The sequence below is a fragment of the Mastomys coucha genome, unplaced genomic scaffold (assembly GCF_008632895.1).
Source record: "Mastomys coucha isolate ucsf_1 unplaced genomic scaffold, UCSF_Mcou_1 pScaffold6, whole genome shotgun sequence".
NCBI classification, from domain to species: Eukaryota; Metazoa; Chordata; class Mammalia; order Rodentia; family Muridae; genus Mastomys; species Mastomys coucha.
This window is the reverse complement of record NW_022196912.1, coordinates 68212564-68239662: the sequence shown is the minus strand read 5'-3', so window position 1 is coordinate 68239662 and position 27099 is coordinate 68212564. Positions and strand designations below refer to the sequence as shown.

The 27099-nt window shown below is 39.3% G+C and overlaps 1 protein-coding gene across 17 annotated transcripts in view; it reads right to left on the bottom strand.

The window, feature by feature from the left end:
- Npas3 (neuronal PAS domain protein 3) overlaps positions 1–27099 on the bottom strand; it is an 835955-nt gene that overhangs the window by 712502 nt on the left and 96354 nt on the right. For 9 of the 17 annotated variants that reach the window (XM_031355467.1, XM_031355466.1, XM_031355468.1 and 6 more), the window contains exon 2: positions 16357–16446. The exons of the other annotated variants lie outside the window; for them this stretch is intronic. In XM_031355467.1, the coding sequence (XP_031211327.1) occupies positions 16357–16446 (90 nt within the window). The remainder of the gene's footprint in view (positions 1–16356; positions 16447–27099) is intronic. 17 annotated transcript variants of the gene reach the window in all.

Here is a 27099-nt window from a genome sequence, read left to right as displayed (position 1 = left end):
AAAAGAAAAAAAAGCTGGCTGAGCCCCAGTGTTTCAATAATCAAAGGATTCAGGATATAAAAGATAAAAACCAACTTCCTGTGTAACGGAACATCTCTCAAGTGGGGCTTGTATATTGAAAAAAAATGCAATACTTTAATTACAAGTTCTAAGGAAAAGATTAAAGTAAGATTTGTTTCCTTCACCTAGACTGAAGAAATGGGATAAAGAGAGTGAATCCTGGACCTCATAAACAGCAGATCAGAAGAACTTTATGATACACTCTCCTTTATGTGGTGGCTCTCAAATATTGCATACTAACCTCACACGCTCATCCCATCATTAATAAACCCTGATAGAGAGTTTTACATTCCACTAACATTGAAAGACGGGGTGTTTTCCTGCACACGCAGCAACTTATTTCAAAGGTGAGCCTGAATGTCATCCACTTGATGATGGCCAGCTTCCATCTCTCCTCTTATATTAATGTCTAGTTGTTTCTTACATGTAGCAGAAATGCAGTATTTCTCACATCTTTTGATAATTAACCAATCTGTAGGATCATTATCGCTGCCTGTACTTTGCCAGCAATGTTTCCTGAGTTGTTTTTTGGTGCTCCATTAATACATTTAAGGTTTATTCTCTGGATAAATCCTGTTGAAAAAGTCCTGTAAACTACAGGCCCCATAAGAACTTGGAAGAGCAGCTCTCAGGCTCTCTGGTTTGCGAATCACCTTCATGGTATGCAAGCACATCTCTACCCTACCCCATGTTCACACAAATGCCTTTCAATAAGCTGGGTCCCTGCAGACAGAAATTTGATACGGTCACCTTGCAACTATCTTTCAGCCTTTCAGCTATCCTCCTTACACATTCCACATGAACACAGAAACTAGAATATACCACATATTCCATTTTTCTTTGACTTCAGGATAAGGTATACTGAAAAGGCACATAAAGCTACATGCAAGTTCCTTACCTCTTCATCAGGTTGCACTGGACTTGCTCCTGTCTAGTCAAACATGAATAGAAGAACAGCTGTCTTTCCCAGCATCCATTGGTCATACACAAGTATAACTCATTCATTCCCATCCTTCAAAGTCAGCATCAAGAGTTATCTCCATAAAGAATAATTCCTAAGTTCCCCACAACAATAGATTTTCCTTTCTAGACATGTAAAAAATTGTGAGAATTAAGCCACTCTTAAGATATTTCCTATGTCCTGTTTTGTCTCAAAACCATTTGTCACCCCTTTGTCCTAATTATGTTACTTTTTTCAAGTCATTATGTGTCCACATACTGTCTGTCATTGCTAATGGTATAAATCGCTATGCTACAGAAATCCAGATATCCTTCTCATCATTGAAAACAGAACTTAAAGCAATCCCTAGAGTTTAGTATGCATTCGCTAAGTAGCTACTGACTCAGTAACTGCTGCAAGCCATCTCACACAGCTATAGCTTGAGACCTGAACTACCTACCACTTCCCCAGAGAGGTAAATACTTTCTTCATAAATAAATATTCATGCCTGAAGGGAGACAACCAACTTTCAAAACAGCTACAATCTAACCCATTCTATCCAAATAAAGCATTAGTGTACAGTCCAGTGACTAGAATGAGATTAAAAGCCAATAATGGTGTAACTATCATTTAAATTTTTCTGGTCTAACTCATTTCTCTTTCCTGTTAGAATATCAAAACTATTTTATGTTTTTGCTTAAGGTATAGAAATCAGAGAGCTTTATATTTTAGTTCATAACTTCTTCTACAATAATTAAAACATAGCTCATAAATAGGTCTATATGAAAGAAAATTGATAAGGTGCTTGTCTGAGAGAGAGACAAAACCATGGATTCATTATCTATGTTAGAACACTAAGCCTAAAAGCACTCTCTGTGTTACCCACCAGGCCATGTAAATGTACTTTGGCTCATCTGCCAGCTCTGTTCTTACCCACAGCATCTTCTGCTAGCTCATTACAAACAGAGATTCATACCAAATGATGTTCATGTTTTACAGAATGGCAAAATACCACTTAAGGTTAGAACGAGTCCACTCAACACATGTTCACTTGGAACTTGATACAGACTGAGGAGAGAGAGTGAATGTGACATCGTGACATCAACGCAGGGTATGGCTTCCTTGGCAGCACAGGCCATCAGGGCACTTCCAAGGCAAAGAGAACTTTGCCTTTGGAAATTAACATGTTTTAATGTTTACATTTCAGATTTATCTAAATTTTCAAATAGAATTCAATGGTTTCCATATCTCTTCCATGTGGTACAGAGGGTTGAACCTAGGGCTTCCATGTGCTAGGGACGCCCTCGAGAACTGAGCTATGGGCCTAGCTTCACAGAGTAATTCTGAACATTGTGCTTTGTGGGTAACTTGTGTAACTGAGATCAATTTCCAAATGAACTTTTAAACCTTTCCTTTTTAGGGGTAATGGTTTTCCCATCACTACTTCAGAATGCTATGACTGAATGCAAAAATATTAATATTTTGTGCTGCTCATTAAATCAAAATTACAAAATTTTAAAAGTTCCAATACAGAGCCTTGAGATGTTTGATAGAAGCATGAATTTATTAGCCTCAATTAGTATAACTACTTTGTAATTTTGGCTTTATTCAAATGATTTTTAGAATGAAATAATTTTCCATTTATATATACACTAAGTTATACAGGTCTAACATTTAATCTACACATAAAATTAAGATACCATTCAAGAGACTATACAAAGGTTTTGTACTATTAGGTTTTTTTTATGCTAAACAATAGCAGTCACACTTATCCAGCCAATTAAATAAACTAAAAGCCACTGCAATTATATACTAAAACTATCATAAAATTCCTATCCTTTACTCATTGCTCTAAAATGTAAAAACAAGGTAGAATTCCACTGTAGTTGTTGGTTGTTTTATCTTAATTATTACTTATCATTTTCTGACTATTTCTGTGACTCAGTAGTTCTCAACCTTCCTAATGCTACTACCCTTTAATACAGTACCTCATGCTGTAGTAACACACAATCATAAAATTCTTTTCATTGGCACTTCATAAATGTAATTTTGCTACTGTTACAAATCATAATATAAATATCTGATATGCAGGATATCTGACATGTGACTCCTATGAAAGGGACATCTGACCACCAATGGAGTCATAACCCATAGTTTGAGAACAAACTGCGATAGCTCATCATGATTATAAGTCACAACTAAAAACTTTATTCTGAAAGTCTTGGCTTATGAAAGTATTTCAGAATGGCCTCTTGGGCCATTGTCTAGAATCGACTGAATAGGCTTATCCATAGTTTCCATCTTTATGTTCTTGTGACCATACAAGAGTGGGTCTAGAGATATTTTCTCTTCAACACTACCCATGTCATTTTACTAAGTTTTATTCATGTTCTTTTGTGAATACTCAAGATATTAATTACTAATGATGATGAGAATGGTTTTTGTAATGGTGATAAGCATTAATTTATCATAGGTTCAACAGCTGGGTCACAATCACTTGAAAGCAAGTCAAGGGGGCCACTCTCACTGATACATGTGTCATGTGACTAAGATGTACCAATAGGTAGCAAAGAACAAACCCAGAAGAATATATAGAGGCATGAGTTACTTCTTTCAAATACACACTAAAATTAGATGTCCACTTTCCACCTGCTGTAACTATATCACACATTAGAAAAAGTACCTGGGTAAAATGGTACACATTCTTATACAGACTTCAGGATTCTCTCATCAATCTCCTTTAATATATTTATATTCATATCTGCATACCACCAAGTACATTTTAATCATACTTGGTAAAATTCTTTCTCACTGAATACTTTGCCTTCACGCTATGCTAATAAAGCCAACAAAAATGCATCAGTTTATGCCCTGAACTGTTGTGCCTGTGAAACACCACGTGAGTGCAAACCCTAGCTCCAGGAAAAGAATATAACCCTAACTTTCCAGTCCAGCCAATACTCTGACACTCACCTCACTTGCTCTGTCCATGAGTGATGGAGTTGTTTGGACTTCATGCTACTTTCAAATAATGATCCACAAAGCTAATCCAAACAGCTTTCTAATCCTGCATTTGCCTGCTACTCGTTGACAGCTACTGTCTGTATGTATGGTCGTATGGGTTGCATGAAACCGGGTCCAGGATTACTGAGCTCAGACAGAAGTTGAGTGCCTCCCTCAAGTGCCAAGCACAGGGAAAGCAGAATTAAGCTGCTCTTTAAAGCCCTCTGGTGCTAAGAGACTACCCATGTTCCAGAGCAGTAATGCATGTGCCTTCCTGGATTGGGAACCAAATCAGTTGCTGATGATAGGAGAGATAAAAGTGACAACAGCCACACTCAAATAAAAGAAAAAAAATGAACAAGAAGAAGGGAGATATTAGGCATCGAAGTATAAACATGGAGGGGAAAATAGTAATTTCCTGTGTTGGGGCAAAAGAATATTATTCCCTCTCTGATGTGATCTCATTGCTCTTATGTACTAGGAAAGTCATATCTATCCTGAAAATTATTTTTCTCATTTTAATACACATTCAACATTTTAAGCTAAAAATAAGAAAATACTAATATTCTTATGTATTAATATTTAAATGTTGTTGGATAGTCTGTCGATCAAATACTGCCAGAAAAGCTGCTGACCAACCTCCATTACTATCCCCAACAGAAGGCGGGTAACAAGACTGAGCACAATGAAATCTGATATTTTTCTTGTATGGACAAGAGAGCAAGGTTTACTTGCAGGAGCCTGTTCATACATTAGTCATGCATGCAAATGGGTTTGGGATATGGATGGCTAAGGGGTGTAGGGGGATGAGCTTGGATTTAGTAGTTCATGAGGTCCCATGGTAAGCCATAGACCATAACAAGAAAATAGGAAAATTTACAGAGAATGGGTAACATGTTAAAGATTGAGCATAGAATATGGAATAGAATGGGGTTTGCTATGCTAGTGTCTCAACAGAGCCTGGACAGTCACCCACACTGTAGCACCCTGACTGCATTCAGTCCTACAGAGAAACAAGGTCCATCTAAGGGGGCTTACAAAGAGTGAAAGGGGACTGACTGAGTGACGTAACCACATTATCCATACATACTCTACTATAAACATCCAATCTTCAAAGTTGTGTCATGCCTCATCTCGAAATTTGTGAGCATTTTCACATATATGATTGAGTGATGCATATATGTAAGAGAAAAAGAGAAATTCTGAAACTTAATCTTGGATTTAATGTTGACTTTTCTTTCCTATTCTTCTCCATCTCTTCTATCAAAAAATCAATTCTCCCTTCAAAATAGCTTTCCCAGCCCTGGTTTCACATGCCTTTAATCCCAGCATTTGGGAGGCAGAAACAGGCAGATCTCTATGGGCTCAAGGCTAGCCTGGTCTACATAAGAAGTTCTAGGCAGGTTAAGTCTGTATAGTGAACCCTTGTCTCAAAAGACAAATTTCAGGCCAGCCAAGGCTATATAGTAAGACTTTGTCAGAGAGTAAGGAAGAGGAAAGAAAGAAAGAGAGAAAGAAAGAGAGAAAGAAAGAAAGAAAGAAAGAAAGAAAGAAAGAAAGAAAGAAAAAAGGAAGGAAGGAAGAAGGAAGGAAGGAAAGGGAGAAAGAAAGAAAGAAAGAAAGAAAGAAAGAAAGAAAGAAAGAAAGAAAGAAAGGGAGAAAGAAAGAAAGAGAGAAAGAAAGAGAGAGAGAGAGAGAGAGAGAAAGAAAGAAAGAAAGAAAGAAAGAAAGAAAGAAAGAAAGAAAGAAAGAGAGGGAAGAAGGAAGAAGAAAGAGAGGGAGGGAGGAAGGAAAGCTAGTTCAAGCTCTTCCCACTAGTTCTACTGTACTTGCAGTATGATCACTGAAACCATGACTGGAGCCTCCATCCAGGTCCCCTGACCCACTCTTGTCCTCTGAAGCTTATGTGCATATGTGCGGCTAGCAGCCAGGATCAAGTAGATCGCCAAGCCTTCTGAGGCCTACCAGCTTTCAATGTGCTATCTACCATGGCCCTTGCCCATTCACCCACTGCACACCAGCTCCTCGAGGATGAGCATGTCAGCACCTCTTCAGCTTCAGGGCCTTTACACAAACACTCGTCAAACCCAGAATGTTTTATTCTCACTAGCTAAATGACCACCTCAGTCATTTCCTTATAGTTACCCAACTGTTACCTTCCTGACGGAGCAGCCCACTGTTGCCACAGAAGACCTAACGTCTCCCCAACTTCTGCTTCTGTCCCATGGCACCAACCACTGTTCAACACACTACACTCTCCTTCATTCTTCATATGTGGTGTTCATTGCCTAGTCTAATGCTACCTAACTTTGAGCATTAAGATTATGAGTCTTTGTTCACTTGAGCATCCCAAAGAATAGTTCCTTCTTACCATAAGTACTCAATTAACAGGCCAATTTAAGAGAAGAGAGATGTGACTAGATAAAGCTAGAGAGACTTCACAGAGGAGGAAAGACAAGCAGTCCATACATGTGCTGTGGCATCCAATCGTGGGCAGAAACTGAAACAGCCTAATGAGACAAAGACGCTGTAAGGAGACTGGAGCAAGACTAGTAGTGGCTTTGAACCATTGGCTAAGATTACTATAGTCACCATGAATAAGAATGAGTGGCAAATGAGCAAGGTAAGACGTTGAACACAGCACTGAATCTATTATCTATGTGTAAGGTAGCTTAAAAGGAAGGGAAAAGCTTGCATGGGATATTGGTTACATGGGATCATAGAATTTATGTATCTAGATCTAATAGATCAAGGAGATAAATAAGACTAACTTGGCATTTATAACAATCTAGGCCTGAAGTGATGCCCTCAATTAGGAAAATGAGAAAAGAAAGAAAAAAATCTCTCCAAAGCTCTAAACAGAAGATTTGAGACAAAAGAGACAGAAGGAAAGATAATTCTAACCACAGAAATTAAAACAAAACAAGTGTAAGGTAGGAGAGGGACTTTCTGGGGACGGTACCATGGTCTGTTTCCAATGGTTGTGCTGTCATGAAGAAAGCCTTGAATGTGTGATGGGGAAAGTCTGATTGACAGGCCAGCCTTGTCATGACACAGCCATGGCACAGTGTTTGTTTTATTTTATGCAAAGCATAGTTGGCCACGATGCTTTGAGAATCAGCTAACTATTTCCATAGATGTGCTTACAAACTTATTGGCTCTTACCTACGGAGGCCAAATTAAGGTGGAATGCACATAGAAATGCAGAATCTGAAGTCCAAAGTAGAACCTGATAAAAGGCAGCTATAATCAGGGGCCTTTCTATCTATGTATCCTCACTGAGGTGTAGACATTTCCACATGTCCTCACTGAGGTGTAGACATTATTCCACATCAGGGGAACCACAGTTCCTAGGCAGGCATGTATAGTTTTACATGCAAAGTACACCAGCCTCCCCTCCTCTGTAGGGACATCCTGATATGTCCTAGGGTCTTGTCTTTTGCAGATGGTTCTTAATTGACCAGTCTTAAACAGAGAAAGATGTGTCTGAAATAAAACATCATCCTGTTCCCCTAGAGGTGAAAGGCAGCAGACAGGATTCTCATTCCCTCCTTGCCTCCCCCCTTTTCCTCCCTCCTTCTTTCCCTCTCTCCCCTTCTCCTTCCCAGCTCTTCCTCTCTCCCTCTCCAATGTATATATGAATTCACCAGATTGCATCTTATTAGCTGTGTGAACTAGCAAATTGACTTTGTTGAGCCTTCATGTCCCCCAAGTGCAAAATCAGAACGCTGTCTGCTTTAGGTAGCACAAATGGATCAATTACGAAAATCCCTGAAACCAAAGGCTCCTGTTTACATCATGCTAGTCTCTGTCCCTCTAGCATCAGCCTCACCTATGTGGAAAAGCAGCAAACACAGACATAACATGGAGAAACTGTCCCATCATCACTGATCTGCTTGTCAGCACTGGATGCAGGCATCGCCCCAACACTCCCCTTACAGCAGTGTGCTAAGGGGAAACCTACCACTTCCATAGACACCAATTACAGATGGGGCACACATGGCAAGTTTCTCCAGGGGGTCAGACTCTGAGCTGCTACAGCTGCCCCTCTTGTCACCCATCAGGAATCCCAGGGAGAGCATACTGCTTCCCCCAGAGCAAAGAGCCTCTGTCATTGCTCTCAAGACTTTCTTTACCAAGATATCCAAATGCCCCCAACACACATGCAACAAGAGGCTTTCTGTCCCATGGAGCCCTACTCACTCAGTTTTGCCCTTAAAATTGTTCTCTTAATGGATCTGAGAGAGGAAGTAAAGAGAAGAATCACAGAAAAAAAGATAGGTTGTATGCATTCCAGTTTCAAGCAGGGCAGTACCGGGCTGGGATTCACCAGGAACATGCCTGACCATCCATCGCCAAAGTAATGATACTGTGGTGAGAGGTGACATCAGCAGAAATGCTCAAGCAGAGCAGAGACAGTCACCAGCTGGACAGTGGGCCACTGCATTTAGTAACATGTGTGGGTAAGCAAAGAGACTGAGGCCTGGGGAAACTTTGCAAGTGTTCTGAGGAAAAGGAGAGGGAAACGTAGTTCTTAGAATGTTGCAGAGAGGGTCTATTTGGTGACATAAACTTCAAACACCAAAAGCATTCTCTATGTCATATATGTCATGCAATGCTCATGGACAAACCACCAAAGCAGCATTCTTCACTTGATGGTCCATGGACCAAAATCCTCAAAGCACCCAGCCCTCTCCTTGCTTTGAGAACTAGAGCTAAACGTCTCATTACACAATATGCAAAATTCTCTTTTTCAGTAATCGAGACAACCGTGGCACAGAGCTCTCAGGTAAGAGAATGAGTTTCTGCCAGAGCACAAAACCTGTCTAATAACTTAGCAGCTACTCTTCTGCACATATGTATCAGGATCTTCCTAGGATATGTGTTCCTATATTCTGGCATGCTCTCTGAGCATCACGTTCAGCCTCTTGCAAGATTTCCACCTTCCAATAGTGCACTATCTCTAGATAAAAATAATAACGAGCTGGTAAAGACTTTTTTTTTTTTTTTTTTTGCTGTTGCAAATCTTCTCACTAGTCAGTTTATCTCTGGTTCTTGCTAGAGGAATTTAAAGTCCCCAAGAAGAACAAGTGATAAACATCCAAAACCTCTACACAAGCTACCCCAGCAACCACACCTCTGCAGAGGACAGTTTGCATGCAGGAGTTCACCGCAGGGCCTCCAGCTTCCCCTGCAAACTTAGCTCTAGAAACTTCCCAGCTCAATGCACAAAAACCCACCCAGGAAACTAGGTTATGCCTGCAAAGAGGACATGCAGGTAAATGCAATGGTACTAAATACAGCAAGGGCAGACTCCCGCTTGTTATCAGTCGCTATCTTTGAGTGTTACAGATACAAACGGCAGTGCCAGCACTTCTCCCCTTACCTTCTGCAGGACTAAAATACAGTGCATATGGGTTTATAAAGAACAATTCCAAAAGAAAAGAAAAACCTGAAAACTATGGCTGTGAAGGGAAACACTCCACAGATGACTGTAGGGCTAGAATCAAGCCAGATCCATTTTCAGCCACCTGCAGTAAGGGACTAAACACTACCACAGGAACTTGTGATCACAAAATGAGTAGCTCATCATCTTTTCGCTCTAATACATGAACTAAGTCCAAAGATTCAACTAAAAGATGCCTACAATACAGATAAAGCTTCCATTATGGTGAACATGATGTATTACAACCATAGTTCACACATGACTACAAATTCCCAGTTAGTGTTAGAACCTGAACACAGGCACAGAGGTACAGCTGCCTGTCTCTGAAACCACCTTTTGGGAACTTTGAACTGTCAGCAGTATCTATATACATGTATCTATATAATATGCGTATTATATGTATATTATATGTATTATACATGTATCTATATAATATGTATATACAGTATTTATATAATGGAACTCGTTCTAGCTCCATTCCTCCCAACATGCCTTGCTCTCTATGCTCTGATCTCAAGTTTGTAGGGTTCTACATCCTGCAGTTGTGTCCCACAGGTATGTCCCTAATGAATTACTTTCTAAAACATAAGTAGTCACTACTCTCATAGTGAAAATACACACTCCAGGGAAGGCAATTAATATACCTCCATTCTAAACCATCCTGCCTCGACTTCCATTTTTTATTCTCTGGAATTAATGCACCCTAAAGTATAAGTGGTCTACGTGTGCACAGGACTCCTCAAACAGGAGAAGCAGTCAGTTCAAGGGAGGTTCTGAACTGACTTCATAATGGAAGAATTCTCTTTCATGTCTGCAAGTCAAAAACGACTAACCAACACTAGCAAAAGCTCCCAGTCTTCCTTTCAAAGCATGAAGAATAAGCCTCAAAGCCCAATGGAGAGGAAAGTGTGCGTACTTTTTGGCATCCTGCCAACCCTCCTCCTGCGTGATTCCCCAGGCTGTGCTGCACCTCTGTTTCTGTGTTCCTCCAGGCTCTCATGGGATGATTGTCCTTCAGCCTGAAACCATTGCTCTCCACTCCTCACCAGCCTCACCTATTTCTACCCTTCCTCTGCTCTCCTATGCCTGCCTGTTTTGTAAAATTCATAATGTGTCACACCTGGAAAGCCTGCCTTCCAACCCAAATCACTACCTTAGGAACCTCTGCCCAAGCTGAGAGCCTTGAAGCACTCTCGATACTAAAAGGTCAGTGCCTAACATGCAGATTCTATAGGGGTGCTGAGTAAAGTTCATCCACTATGTCTAACTCTTTTTGATACTTTGCTATATTGTCTGCTTCAAACACAACTGGCCTATGTTATTCTAATATAATGGAAAAGATCATATAATAGCAATCAATCAATCAAGCTAAAGTGGCCAGCCCTTCAGCACAAGTGACCAATTACCCAGAGCTGCTCTATGAGGCACATACACTTTATGCTCCTTCTCTGCTCTGGTACATGAGAGTATTAGCATAAAGACATCACAGTCATATAAGTACGGGGTCATCTTTTCTCCTCTTTCTGGGCCCTGTCCATTTCTAGACACATGAATTCTCGGACAAAAACAGGCATAACATTAAACTGGTTAGAACAACCACATTCTAGATTTGCTATTTTGTAAAAGAAAGAAAAAAAAAAAAAAACCTCACTCCTTTAGATTTGTTCACTGTAACATGCAGAGTCCTAGGTAGACAGCTTGGCCACCAAAGGAATTTACTACCCAAGCCTGGAGACTTGAGTTAGATTCCCAGAGAATCACCTGGTGAAAGGAAGAGAACTGTCCTCCGACCTCCTCAAGTATACCAAAGCCCATGCAACCCCCTCCCATTCACCCGCTCCCAACACACACTATATAAATAAAATGTTCATTTATTTCAGTGCAGAGTTCTGAGGATAGGAGTACTATCAGTTTACACAGATCTGCAGTGAGGAGGGCAGAGCATGGCTCTCCATGGAGAAGACCATCTTTTGAAGCTCTAAATAGGTAGAAAAGTGGAATGAACTTCAGAAACGAGGGAGAGGGGTTTTGGGACAGAGAAGAAAGTTGAAAAACCAACCTTTTCACGACCCTGCCCACTTGACTCTGCTGCTCTAGGGAGCAGAAGTTTAAGGCACATACAAATACATTCTCAGTCTGGGTTACTCAGCATTAGCTGCACTTCTGAGCCAAGGTCCCCTGGATGGGACCTTTTCACTGAACAGGAGTCTTGCAGTGCTTACAGTAATGTGCCTCATGCCTTTGGGCAATGCTGGTGACAGATGGCAGTTCCTCAGAGTCAGTCTTTTCTAAGTGTTGGTGTGCTGACTACTCTTGAACACAGCCTAAATGATATGCTATAATGATATGCTATAATGATATGCTATTTTACTGCAAACCCCTGAATCACAGGGGCCCAGTTCTATCTAAGGTGTATTGCAACTTAACCTCTAGAGTTCATATGACCCTTTCCAACTTAGTTAATCTTCTTCCACTATTTTTTCCAGTGCTAGAGATCATATCAGAGTTTTGCACATGCTATGTGAGCAGTCTACCACTGAGCTACCCCACCACATATGCACCTTTGAGTGTGTGTTCTACATATATGTGTGTAGTATGTGTGGGTATTGTATGCACAAGACTGCACAAGCACAAATGTGCATATGGATGTGGTGGCCAGTGCTGGATATCTAATACTTTCCTGTATTGATTTCCACCCTAATTTTGAAGATATGGTTCCTCCCTGGACCTCGAGATCATTGATTGGCTAGACCGAGTGATCAGTCAGTTCCAGGGCTCCCCATCTTCATCTCCTCCCACCCCAGTATAAGGTTACATACTCATGCCACAATGCTGGATCTTGCTCTTTGTGTGGGTGCTGGTTAGGCCCTCCTCTTGAGTAGTGGATACATTGTTAGGTTTTCTATAACAGGATCAAACTGTAGAGCTCAAGCTAGCCTGGAATGTAAGATCTTCCTGCCTTAGTTTCCCCAGTGATGGAAGTGCAAGTGTGAACCATCAAGCCTGGTTCAGATAATCTTGACACTTATAATCTTCCTTCTGCAATGCCATATCCTATGGATGAATGTTTCATAAGTCAAACACTTTCCTGTTCTCATTTAAAAGTAAGACGTGGCCCTGTGAGGTGGCTCAGCAGGTGGAGGTCCTTGCCACCATGAAAGATGACCTGGATTTGACCCATGGGACTCACATAATGGAAGATGGGATACAATTGCCATAAGTTGTCATCCTCTGATCTTCATGTGTGTGCTGGGGCATGCTCTCTCCAATGCATGAAATTAATTAATTAAACATAAATTTTATATGTCTTGTTAAAATTTTATTTTACCTAAATGTTTTTGAATTTGTGGGACTTTTTAAAAAAAATCATATAGTATATTTTATCATATTCCACCCTCTAATTCCTCTAAGATACTCCCCACAAAATAAATTATAATATACATTTTTAAATAAGTGAATAAAAACTGTTATCTTCTCCTTTCTGATTTCCTATATTGCTTTTAATTTTACATTTTAAAGACCAAAAACCCCACAATTGTCTCAATTTCGAAAGAACATTGGCTCATCCTAATCAAATCTTGTAACTTACACGTGAGTTTGCTAAAAATTAAGGTATATTATTGTAATCTATTAATGCAGTTGAAATAGAAGGAATTTTCAGTAATAAATTAGAACTTGAAGAGCAGCTAATAATGGGTTTTATGTCTATATTTGTTTAATAACTTTCAATATTTTGAAATGGTCTAACCATTTGAAGAATGCCAAGCAAAATCTAATTGCAAAAGAAATTCACAATAGTTATAAAACCACAAGCTAACACTAGAAGGATTCTGAGTAACACCATGCTGGTGAAGGCTGAGCAACCACTTGTGGGGGGCATGATATGCAGCATTTTCCAGTTTGTGTGGTGCAAAAACACTTCTTCTAATTCTGTCAAACACAAGGTCATTCATCACATGGAAAGAGGTGATGCACCTGGACTGACGTGAACTGGTTACTGTACAACCCTGGATATGATACACCGATTGTACAGCCTCTTCCTATTGGTGGCCCTTCCAATCTACTGTACCCTGGATATATAATGATACAGGCCCATATGTTCTATTTATACTTATCTACCTGGCCCTGTGTAACAGCATTTCTTGTTTTGGAGGTGGGGGCATGTAGAGACCAAAAGGAAATTCCTTTTCTCACTTGACCCACTCAGCACATACATGTACAGTTGAAACTACACACATGGCTGAGAGAAACAAAACAGAAGTTTTTAACAAATAATCATGTGCTAACTTACAACACACGAAAATATTCTGCTCTTTTCTCTCTCATCACGAAATTAAACCCATACCTCCTGGTTGAGTGTGACCCAGAGTTCAAAAACAATTCAGCCACAAAGACTACAAGCTCACTGAAGACAAGCTAACATGGCACTTGCCTGAGTTGTTATTGTACCTGGTAGTAATTATGGAGGTCCAAGAAGGCAAAGCAATTTTCCCAAATATCCAAAAACTATAGTTGCTAAATGATGCCTTGAAGCAAGTGGATACTTCATGTCATCAAATCAGGATGGGGAACACTTCACAAGAAAAGCTGGACGGTCTTCCAAGACAGCTACCCCTTCTCCAGAAACTGACAATGGGCTCTCTAAAACCTTCTCTCTTCTCATCACTGACAAAAGTTAGCCCATTGCTCTTAGCACCAAGGTTTTATGTCTCTGCCTAGAGAGCAGATCTGAGTGACCATCCGTTTCCCTAATTCCCACAATCGCTAAGTGCACTAAAAGATGATGGGATATACAGAGTCTCTGCTACATACACTAACTCCTACTTCCCAAGAACAAGAGATACTAACGAGGTGAGGTAAACACTCAGGAAAATAAGATCTAAAACCAGAGACTTCCCCCCATCAGCACGCCTGGACACTGCACACTCTCTACAGGTGCTGCGGAATCCACACAACACTGCCAGACAATGCAGTTAAGTGTCCTCACTAAAACACACACCACTATTAATCATCTTAGTGACAGTGCTCCAGTTGAACATCGTGGGGATTTCCTCCCCTTCTTCATCATTTATTTGCCAATATTTCCTTGTTATGAATATCCCCCAAGTGACTCTCCCCAGCCATCACAGCTGTGCTGCCTACTGTGCCTACCTCAACTGCAAATACCACTGACTCTTAAAACAACAACAAAAGCCCTGAGGTGACTCCTATGGTTAAAGGAGGAGCCTCAGCATAGACTAAATGACTCAGGGCCCACCATGTACCTCACTTTACACTGACCTACCTCAGCCTTTAAGCAGATGGTAATTTCAGACAAGTGAAGCTGGCTTGATTACACATGAACAATAGCTGACTGCCGATAGCCATTATTTGAAGGGTCAACAATCAATTGCTGCTTTAATGTGTCCTTGAAGGACTGCTTCCTATACAACAAAAAGCTTCTTCAAAGTAGTCACACACCACAAGAAAACAACATATCACCAACAAATTACAGAAATCTGGCCACTGGGACACACACATACACACATAAAAAGGGCTCATATGAGTTTGAAAAAAATAATGGAAAGTAAGTTTCCATTGTGATTACACTGATTCAGGTGACAAAAAGAACAGGCAGGATCTATCTGTCTGTCTGTCTCTCCATCTATCTATCTATCTATCTATCTATCTATCTACATATATATATATATATCAATAAATAAAGCAAGAGATGAATATGCATCCACGCCGCCATTATCTAATACACTTATAAGCCACAAAGGCAAGGAACAGTCTCAGCTGCTTCTAGGATCTACTCCATGGCAGTTCCAGGCCTTCAGTCACCAGCCTTTTCCTCTTCTCTTAAAAATGGCTACCTTGAAATGACTCTCCACTGTCAGGTAAGGAATGGGTGACAGCGAAGCCTACCGGCTTATACTCAGAACAGGATTTTAAGGAGGGAGAACTTTATTCTCTACAAAAATAACATTCTACTGTGAGAAAAAAAAAGTATCAAGACAAAACCACAGCACAGTATATTTACAAACCATACGCAGAAGGCCTGATGCCTCCTGGGGAACTGTGTTGAGTGCATTTTCTAGAGGGAAATTTGATGTTCATCTCTCTTCAACAAATATTCCGTAATTGTTTTGGAAAGCACAAATCTTTATTCTTTTTCAGAAGTCTACAAATGGACCATTGCGGAGGGGAACAAAACACTACTTCCTTCTGAGCAAAAGCGACACAATTCAAACTCTGCTGTATTAAAATACCACGCCCTCCCCACAGCAGCAGGTTCACTTCTGCAACAGCAACAATCCCTCATCAGCCAGCTTGTAGATGCTGTTAAGTAATGGACAGAGCAAAAGGCAGCAGAGACAGAGGACTCAACTTCAATTTAACTGTCCTGTAAGGTACATAGTAATTAGCTGCAAAGCTCTGAAATCTTAGCTAGCATGTTAAGTCTGCTACATGACAGTATAATTTGACTTCTTAAAGGATTATGCAAATTACAACTCATCATTCCATTACAGGATTGAAAAAAAGTGACAGCTAATTTATACATAACACACCTTTCAAATCCCTAAGATGCGTAGCACCTGTGCGATGTATTTTGCTGAGATTTTCTTGCACATAAGTACTTGTTTATTGCAATATAAAGAAGCTTACCTAAGAGCTTTAATGCAGTTATTTAAAAAAAAAAACTTTTAGACCACAATTTCAAAATAATAGACTCCACCCACCCTTGATTTCAGAGGTAAATTTTTTGTTTTTGTTGTTTTCGTTTTGTTCCATTTGATTTGGCTTTTCCCCCCAGTATAAATTTGATAAAAAATAAGGTTTAACACAAATATACTATTTGAATAGCTGGCAACCACAAGCACTGATGCACGAGCCAGAAGGCAGACTCACAAAGATTTCAACATACTTCTGGTAGGTAGATTCACAGTAGATTCCGTCATATCTGTAGATTTTCCTACATTCTGATTGGTTGGGCAGAGGATGCTGGGCAGTTATTCTGTAGAGGCATCAAAAACAGATAGACATGACTAGAGAGCGGAATGCAGGATAACAAGTGTGCTGAAATGTAATCATTTTGCTCTTTACCCTTAGGCTCTACTCACAACTGTAATGTGTACATACACTGTAGATACTCATGGCTACAATATGCACATAGCTGCTCACAACTGTAATATCCACATACACTGTAGCTACTCACAACTGGAATGTCCACATACACTGTAGCTACTCATGGTTGTAACGTGCACATACACTGTAGCTACTCACAACTACGATGTGCACATATACTATAGCTATTCACAACTGTAATGTGCACATACACTGTAACTACTCACAACTGTAATATGCATATACACTGTAGCTACTCACAACTGTAAAGTGCACATACACTGTAGCTACTCACAACTACGATGTGCACATATACTATAGCTATTCACAACTGTAATGTGCACAAACACTGTAGCTACTCACAACTGTAATGTGCACATACACTGTAGCTACTCAGGGCTGTACTGTGCACAAACGCTGTAGCATATGAGGCCCCCACTCTAGACAGCCCCAGTCAGACAAAAGCAAGTGTTTTGGTTCTTCATGGGAACAATCTTACTTTTAATCTCAAAGTCATAAAAATAGAAGAAAATTAGGACAAGGGTCTAAAGCTAAACTCACTCTACAGTCCCCATGATTATTTTCTAAAGGAAATGTTAAAAACAAATGTCATTAGTGTTTTCGTTACAGGACTGTCATTAATCCAATCATGCGTTACAAGAGGAGGCAACTGTAAATTAGCTATAAAACCAAAGTTGGGTTAATATGTTTTCAGCTTTATTCAATTTATGTGGAGTTTGTACACTCCTGGTTTCTAAAGGGATGTAATACAGCTTACAGAACTGAACCCAATTAGGGATAAAAACACAAGCAAGGCCATCGGGAGCGAGGTTAGATGTTAACAGGCACCTGAGATGAGCTGATTACGGCGGATCCAGGTTTCTTGGCAGTTAAGGCAAAAAAGGGGGGAAGCTTACACAGTTTTTCTTTGTATCACTTAAGCATATAAATTCATCTGAGACTCCCTGCATTATATAGACATAAAAATGCTGAGAGGCATTTTCTGACCATTTCCTTCTATTGAAAATCTCTTCATTCAGGGGGAAAAGTACATAAGGAACCTATCTTGTTTTGTTTTAGAGGAAAGTCATGAAATTTAATCAATACAAAATATCAGTAAAAGTACCAAGCAGTTTGCTCTAATAGCACTAACAGAAAGTAACATAATAGCTAATCTTCAAGTATATAACGTATTTGTATTTATATATGCATATATAGTTATATATTTTATATATGCATATGCAAACAAGCATACACACACTCCCCTTCAGTAGTAATTAAATCATGTAGTGCATCCCTATTTTATAAAACTCAGATGAGCCTTTTCTAATTTCTGTGTGCTTCTCATGTCATTAAGTTTACTTAATATTTCATAAGGTCCAATATACCTGGGGACAGCACTTTATAACAAGTTAAGTTCTATTTTGGAGCTGTATTTATATGCTTCCCTCAGATATTATTTAACATGTTCTCTGTGTTATAATCAGCCTGGCCCCAAATCTCTTATTAAATTTAGTCGGCCAACAGTTCTATTTATAATTAATCATTTGCCCCTTGTTTAAAGTGATTTTTAAACCCCATTTGATTATTGCACTCAACTTCTAGCATAAATGCACTCATTAACTATCACCGGAATTCCAAAGGTTTTCATTAACCTACGTGGTATTTCATTGTAAAGCTGATCTAGGGAAGCAGGAAACACAAACAGCTTGAAATGAAGAGCAAGCTGGTTTGAAAGATGCAATTACAAGGTCGACCTGACAAATTCGTTTTAGCCATTAAGTCCACAAAAACAAATTCTGAGAAGAGTTTTTAAGCAATGACATTAGACGACATAAATTTTTTAAAAATTTGTAAATGTGTTTGATGAGGTCGCACTGAAGTACTCTGCCTTTCTCTTCAGTATCTTTTTATGTTTTAAAGTTGATTTCTTGTAGTTTGCCCTAAGCTAAAGACCTCAGAAGCATTTACATAAGGAACAGATCTAAGCTGATTCTCTACAATTCCATAAACCATCTCAGAGAGGTACTGGGTAAAGAGACAGAACGGCAAAGTAAATAAAATGGACCGTCACCTTCACCAGCCCCCTTTAATGACAGCCAAGGTTATAATGAAGTTTTGATTTGCCTGCTGTATTCCATTGAGAAAACTATCTGGTGTAAAAAAAAAATAGCAGAGAAAACCCTCTCCAGGAAACAAAAGCCCCAGACCATCATTTCCTTAACACGCGGTGTTTCTCCTTTCTTGCTACAATAGATTATTAACCAAAGGCTTTTTGAGTTCATTTTCTTCACCTGATTTTTGTTTATAAAGGTTAAACACTACCAGTAAAAAGTTCAAATATGCCTTTCAATCGTGAAACTATTAGGAAGCACAGTGTCTGCCTGTCAGACAGTCCACGGTCCTCCCCTTCACGTCAGTCCTGTCTGGATGGACTCATCACCCAGCTCAGGCTAGGACTTAAGTGCATTTACATACATGTGAAACGTGTAAGCTATGACTAATTTTAACTCACGGGGCAGAATTTAAATAATTAGTTACAAGAAGTCAAACTAAGGGAAAAAGGAGGAAAGAGATGGTTGGAGGCAGAGTAGTAAATTGTTCCATTTTTGCAGGTAATCTAAATGCAAACTAGAAGCAACTTATCATGAGAATGGATTTTCCACCATCTGGTCAAATAACAGGGGATTTGTCTAGTGGCGAGCAAAGAATGGAATGATGTGAGAAAGATTAGCGGGCAAGTCCTACAGTTAGCTAAAATGTATTTTGTGCAAACAAGAACAGATGACGCCTTAACAATTACACCTGTCAAAAACTCCAGAAAGCAATCCATCTCTGAACAGCCCAGTTGAAAACAGGCTAGTTCATAACAAAATGAATTTTTTTTAAACAATTGCCAGCCATAACAGTTTGATGCATGACAAGCTTAGGAAGTCACATTCACGTTCAACTGAAACCTTAACTAACTGGACCCTGGTTTCCAGTGATAAGTAAGATATTAGACCCTCTAAAAATGTTGAAACCATATAAATGGCAGGTATAAAAGCCACAAAAGCAAGGAAATTTGAAATTAGAAACAAAAAATTAAAAACAAGGAACTGCCGTGGACATATCCTTCGGGGTCCCCGTACCACCACTGTCCTGGTACTGCCGCTGTCCTGGCACTGTGGACTCGTTCCTGGGACGAATGTTCCTCTGCTGCAGTAGCATTAGAGCTGGCATCGAAGACCAGAGAGCTCATCTTGATGAGGTTCTGCAGGTGTTCCAAGGGATTTTATTTCCTGACCTTCATAAGTGCTGGCAATCCTCTGGAGTTTATAGGAGTGTGTTTGTTTGTTTTTCCCTTGTTATTTTAAGTTGATAGTCTGAACTTCTGTAGCAGCCCAGTGTACATCATTTCATATTAATCTTCACACTTAGGCCATTCTGTCAAATTCCTCAGAGATCCCATTATAATACACAGAGCTCAGACCCGGAGTTGTATTGCATTTGGGTGGCAACAGGCGATCTTGTCTAACGTGTATCAAGCAATATAATCTACCACGGATCTAAAGACTGTTTGTGTTTTTAAATACATCTAGAAATACTTAGAATTTGCTATTATCTTTCTTTTCTTTGAATATAACAGTGACTCATGTGCATTCTCCTGGGGGAGATTTTCTCAACATATATGTGAGCTATAGAGGTTATGAAGACTACATGAGAACTTCCTTGAAAAACTATCCATGGCTTCCTTTTTATTTACTCTATTAAGTTACTAGCCTAATAGCTATGCTGTTCATAGTGTTCATAGTTTGACTCCAAATGTTTGAAAAAAAATGAGTCTTTCTACCATAGGAATTTGCTTCCTTTGATTTCTCTCTGCCCTGTAAACAACAGAGACTAGTACTTCATGTCTTCTATGCTAGCGCTGGGAAGCTATATCAGTCATACTACACAAAATACTTACCCATTAAGTTCAGGGCACAGTGTTTCTCTAAGACATATGCGGACACACTGATATACGACACCAGGCAATGTGGTTAGGAGTTTGGTTAATATGTGGCATTTGCCAAGTTACCTCTGAGAGGCACAGCTTCCCATGTAAAAATGGGAATAATATAAAGTATCTGCCCTATAACATGCCTGGGAAAGTTAAAAGAAACATTTGTGGAAATTGCTTAGCTCTAAATTTTCACATATCGATTACGTGATAGATGTTACCTTATGATAACATTAATTACCCTCTTAAATGGCAAAACTACTGGAGGGTCATATACTTTGATAAACTCCAGGTATAAACTGAGAAACTTTTTTTTCAAAGTGAGTATTCTAATATGATCTTTTAAGACTTCCTGTGATGCTCTATGCTTCTTGCAGATAGCCTGTTCATAAAGTGTCATGATAATTCATTACATCTAAGTTCAAGTTAATTAATATAACTTTTATCAAAATGATGTATTTACTTGATGAGCTTTTTGTCCTAATAGTAATGGGCCAAGGAACAGAGGTTGGAGCAACGATGCTACACTGAGCCCAGAAACCATAGCAAAGAGGAACCAGATCCCATTTGATCAGACCTGCCCAAGAGTATCCTGCTTTGGACATTCAGAATGCTAACTTGCAAAAGAGACTCATCCAGTACGAGCCAACGGATACATACAGAGGCAGATTTCAAAGGGAGTGAGGGAAGAAAGCCAAATGTCCAATTCTAGACAGGAACGAAGGGTGGGCTCAGGACAGACCAGATCTCCGTTGTCATTGGTACTCTGAGCTAGTCCGAACACCCACCAAGTACATGTTAAAAAGAGAGTTCTCTAGCACCAAACCTGAAAAGAGGGACTCTACTGGGAAAGGAAGACTGTCCTGGGAAAGGAGAACTCTATTGGAAAGGGGACTTTGATCATGGCTGGAGAGCATTTCCAATCAGAAATTGGTACTAGTGGTACCAGACAGAAGATCTTCAGCACTACAAGAACTATTTCTGCCTTTCCTACTCGAGGATGCTAAAATGCTTTACAGGATAAGAAATTGAAGGCAAAATATACAAAAGACTCTAACAGAGTAACTAAAAAGTCTCTCTCTCAATCTCTCTCAACCTCTCTCTCTCTCTCATGTCCTTGTACTTCTTGTCTCCTTGACATATTTGCCTATTTTCTGGGAGTCATGTCCAGATAATGTTTAGGATTCAAAGCCTTGAAACAGGCTCTTATGCAAACATGAGTTTCACCAAATGTGACATTGAAAGGAGGACATGTCTGAATCTATGATGACAATAGTAAACAATACTTTGTTTATATTTTAGTATCAGAGTATCTAGCATGAAGCAAAGGATCATAATCAAAAATAACTACTAATTCACTTACTTAACAAACTTGGCCACTATCACTGTCGATCACTGTACAGGCACACCAACCTTGCTACCTAAACACTATAGATGTCTGTTCACATGAGCCTGATATATGGAAGCAGAAATTACAACTTCAGTGAAACTAAGATTTGGCTACTCACAGAAGGGTCAAGCCAGCTTTGGCTGTTTTATAAGTTCAAAAATAAAATAAAACAAAGACAGCAGTGCACTGATAGAAGCTGAAGGAGTGTGTCCAAGCCCTCTCTTCTCACACACGGATACACATACCAGCTTCCTTCACCAGTGTACTGTGTGCCTCTTAGACAAGGAAAGCAATGGTGTTGGTCTGCTCATGCAATTTCTAGCTACCAAGTATATGAACCTTATCCTTTAAAACTTGACAGTTGTTAAAGGTCCTCAGTGGGGAATGTCATTCTGCATCCTAGGGATCAGTTCTAAAATATACTGACTGGAAAAAAACAGGGTCAGAGTCATATCTAGACATAGAAAATAAAGAGCAAAAGACATTGAAAATTGAAGTCCAGCATGGCTTGAGCTACAATCCCGCTAATGGTGGTAAAAACCGAGTAGAGAACAGCAGGCAAACATAGTCTTCTCAAAGCCAGGGCAGCTCAGAGGGGTGCACCAACTATAGGAATCCTGTTAGAAAGACTATTCCCAGAGGAGCAACCTGAGGTCAGGCACATGGAGTGAGAAATCTACAAGGGGAAGCTCCTACCATTCATCCTTCTCGACTGTGTTACAGTGAACAGTTCTCTACTTATCCTAAAAGAAGTCTATTTCCAGGAGTCAGAGCACAACACAAAATGATTGTGTGTGAATGTATTAGGTCACGAAGAAAAGTGGATGACATACTTGGGGGTGTTTGGTGACCTTTGAACACTGTCTATACAACAGGCATGCATTTTTATGAAAATGTTAACTTTAAAATGAGTAAATTAGAACACTTATTCCATATAACTAATGAGTAGGCTACTCTGGCTTCTAGATTATTCTTTTCTAGGATCTTATGTCTATATTTCTCCTTCAAATAAGAGCTGACATGGAAAGTGTAATTCACAAAGCAAATTCTACTGAAAGGTCAATTCTACATGCAATCCCAAATAAATATTCTTAAATTCTTCAGATGGCATAGACTCTGTCTTTAACTAATGCATCACATTCTATACAGTGGCCCCAGGTGGACAGCTTTCAAAACAGTAAAGGCATCTCACACAACCTACACTTTCAGTAAAGAAAGCAAGACTAAAACGTCAAGAGAGACAATAGACTGTACCCAGCATACAACTAGATACGGATTGATGTCCTCTGTACTTGAGTTCACTACAAATATATATATAATGTGTATGTATGTGTGTATGTGTGTGTGTGTGTGTGTGTGTGTGTGTGTGTGTATGTATATATACTTAATTTCAGTACCTACGAAACCTCAGCTTTTGTATTAGGAGGGCCCCTAATACAAAATGTCTTCATTGGATCTGTTTAAATCAGTTGGGGATTGGGGGTTGACATATTTCTACCAATGTTTTCCTTTATGAGAACAATCAGGTGTCCAGGGCTCATTAGAATTATGTGTAAATCATTAAACAGCTTGGGATACTTAAATGAAGATTTGCTCAATCTCTAGCCTCTGATATCCCCTAGGTTTTGTTTACTAACTGATTCCTTTCTAACACTTGCCCTAAATAGGAAAGGATATTAGCATGTATGAAGGCGAGGGGCCTAACATTTAGAAATAAAAGTCAAATTTTTAGTTCCATATTGATGATAAACTAATTTCATAATTACTGATTAATTTGTATATGATTGAAGAAAGACAATAGGCACTGAAGTTGACTACTAAAACTATTAAAGCATCAATGGAAAAATAAGCAGATATGAATGATTTCAGAGAGTAGCCACTATACCCTTCTTCAGGCCAATTTTAACCCTCAGTTTTGAATTTCACCTGTCTACTAATGGCTTCCAGTTCTCTATCTTCAGCTCTTGTCTTAACCCAACCCCCAATTCTGTACGTTCATCCATCTCTACTTAGAACTTCTACCTGATCTTTTGAATACTAAACCCTTCAATTTCCTGCATGAGTGGCTAGCACTTCTATCCACAAAGCCCTTTCATGCTGTGTTCTACATATCTGTATAAGGGCAATCTTCTTTATACATGTTCTGTTTGCAGGCTACACAGGTCACCATGCCTAATCACAACAGCTTCCTCCTCCTGGCTATCCTGGTTTGGATGCACTGTCTGACTCCATCAGTCACACTACATCCAGCTTTTTAAAAGGCAACATGATGACATCCTACAATGGTCTGATCTGCAATGTCCCCTACCAGCCCATCTGGCCATACTAGAGGTAAGGAAACTTTAAGACACAGGACCAACTTTGAGGTTTTCGTCACTGGGTCATGGCTGAAGAAGGGGTCTGTGAGAACATGGGTTGTTTCTTGCTCTGTTTTGTGTTCCAACTTGCCCCTTGACTTATGTCCTGTAATCATGTAGTATCTTAATACTGACTGAAAAGCTGTGGGTCAGAGATCATGGTTTAGAACATCCAAAACTGTTCCCACATAAGCTTTTCCTCTGAATAAGTTTTCTAAAGCTCACCACAGAAACATACACTTGACCAACACAGATCATTACCCTCTGACTCTCTACTGAACCACAGAACCATAGAACTAAAATGTGGCATTCAAAGCTTGTCTTAATCTGGCTCATGTCCACTTGCCCAATGTCTACACCTTTTAGCAAGCCATTTTATTTCCATTTGAGTTTTCCATGATTGACTTGCACATGACTCTCAAAACTGACCTACTTCATGACTCTGCATTCAGCATCAGCAAGGAGAACACATGCTTCATATGCTACAAAAATTTCCTAGTAAAGCTTCATTCCTTGACTGTTGCTAAAGTGTAAAGTCTAAGTAAGGACATGCTTTGCAGTTTGGACTTTCAATTCTAAAAGCTTTTGGAGAGATAACAAGGACAATGAATATGTTTAGAGATGAAGATCTATGCTGCTGTCTCTGTGGCCCACTCCATTGCATCTCAGCCCAGGTTTCCTCCTTAGCCCAGAGACTCTAGAAATAAATGAAACTTCCATTAGGCCAGTGGTTCTCAACCTTTCTAATACTGTGACCCTTTAATACAGTTCTTCATGTTGGGATGACTCCCCAACCATAAAATCATTGTTACTTCATAATTGTAATTTTGCTGCTGTTATGAATTATAATGTAAATATCTACATATTCTGATGGTCTTAGGTGACTCCTATGAGGATGTCGCATGACCCCGCCATGGGTCAGGACCCACATGTTGAGAACAGTTGCATTTGGCAATTAAGCCACTTTCTGCATAGCCTTAAGCCTATATCACAAGCTACTTGGATGGAAAAAACAATCAACTCAAAGTAATGACCATTAGACTCCTGTCTACCACATTCTTGCCCAAATGAACTATATTAGTAACACTCATTGACAATAAAAAAAAAAAATGAAGCCCTAAGACTAGATTGTATAAGGTTCATCTATTCAAGAGGTTAATAAATCTGAGATAAAGACAGACATGCCACCATTAGCCAGGGGGCTGCTTTGCTGCTTTGCTAACGAACATGCTAAAGAAGCATTTTAGTGTTCAGGCTTTGGATCTCTTGCTAGACAAATTGGAATTAAAACAATTTTGTGATTTGGACGAAAAATAAATTGAGAAATGGAAATTCTTCCAACCAGATTATGATAGAGGAAAACACTTCACAGGTCACAACTCAAACTTCAGAATGTTCTAAGTATTGTAGGTCAAACCTTAGGGTCTCCCAGATGCTAAGCAAGTGCCCAAACCCTAAAGAACATCCCCAGGCCACACCTTAAAATTTAAGATGTAAAGTAGTGTTAAGATATAATAAAATTTAACAAAATGTCATAAATCCACATATATATGTATATTAATACATATATGGATAAAAAGAAACTTCTGAAAGTTTCATTTTACTTTTTGATAACACATGAGATTGTTGGAATCTGCCTTTGGTAGCCATAGTAACAGAGCAACACAGCCTCCTTTGCAGCTAGGCATGTCTATGTGACTATGTTCTTATGAATATAGGAAGAGCAGGAATGAGTGCCTGTTCTTCATGGGCCTAGAACTCTAGGCACTGATGGTGTTCTGCCATAGCTTTCCTCTCCCAGGAGTTGTTCAGAAGTAACCAAAATAGCAGCTTTCAATGATAGACTGCAAAGATGGTAATGACAGAGCCACCTTCAGCTGGGGCTGTTGAATAATGTTAAATAATGGACTTCAGCGTTCTCTCAGTTACTACATCTTCTTTACTAAAGCCCCTTGGATTTCACCCGATAATGCCCCTATCCAGCTTCTCTGCTCCTGCTTACACTGCAAAGGTCAGCCCTTCAGAAGTGTGAAATGCCTTTGCTCTATCACTTCTCTTCTATGCCATCAGCATCCTCCACACCTAGCTCTCTTGCAAAGCTCCTCATAGTCCAATGTTTACCCTACAAGTTCTTATGGCAAGAATTCCTCCCATGTTGCATCATGCATACATTTATAGCATAATAAATTATAAATGAATGCATCAAATTGAAAACTACCCATACTTCCCAAAATTGGCTACAAGTATATAAGATTTGTTTTTACAAATATCCATCAGTTCACACTCAACAGTAATTTTGCTATGTTATATAGGAGAAATCCCCAGGTGTTCCAAGAATTGTGACCTTCTCTCCATCAGAAATATGAACAAAATGTTATAGTTATTAAGGTCTAAATGCACAAGGGTAATGAAGACTGAAATCAAGACTACAATTAGGTAGCAAAATAAAATGACAGAAAGTAGTCTTTAAAAAATCACTTTAAATTACCAATAATTGTTATTTAATGTTAATCATTGTATTGTTAAAATTAATATGATTATTAATGATGAGAGGTTATGGTAGTTCTGGCCTCCATTTTTTTCAGTTTTTTTTTTTTTAAATAAGTCCCCCCAAAATAATTTTGCACATTACCTCTGTTAAATTTCTGGCATTGATGTGACACTGGATTTCCTCATCTATGAAAAAATACTGTATTAAAGTCAAATAGAAATATGCCACACTGGAAGGTATATGAAAGAAAGAAGATAGTTAAAACAGTTTGAAGGAGATCAGAGCACAGTAGTTTGGATGTGACTTCCTTTTTTTTTTTTTTT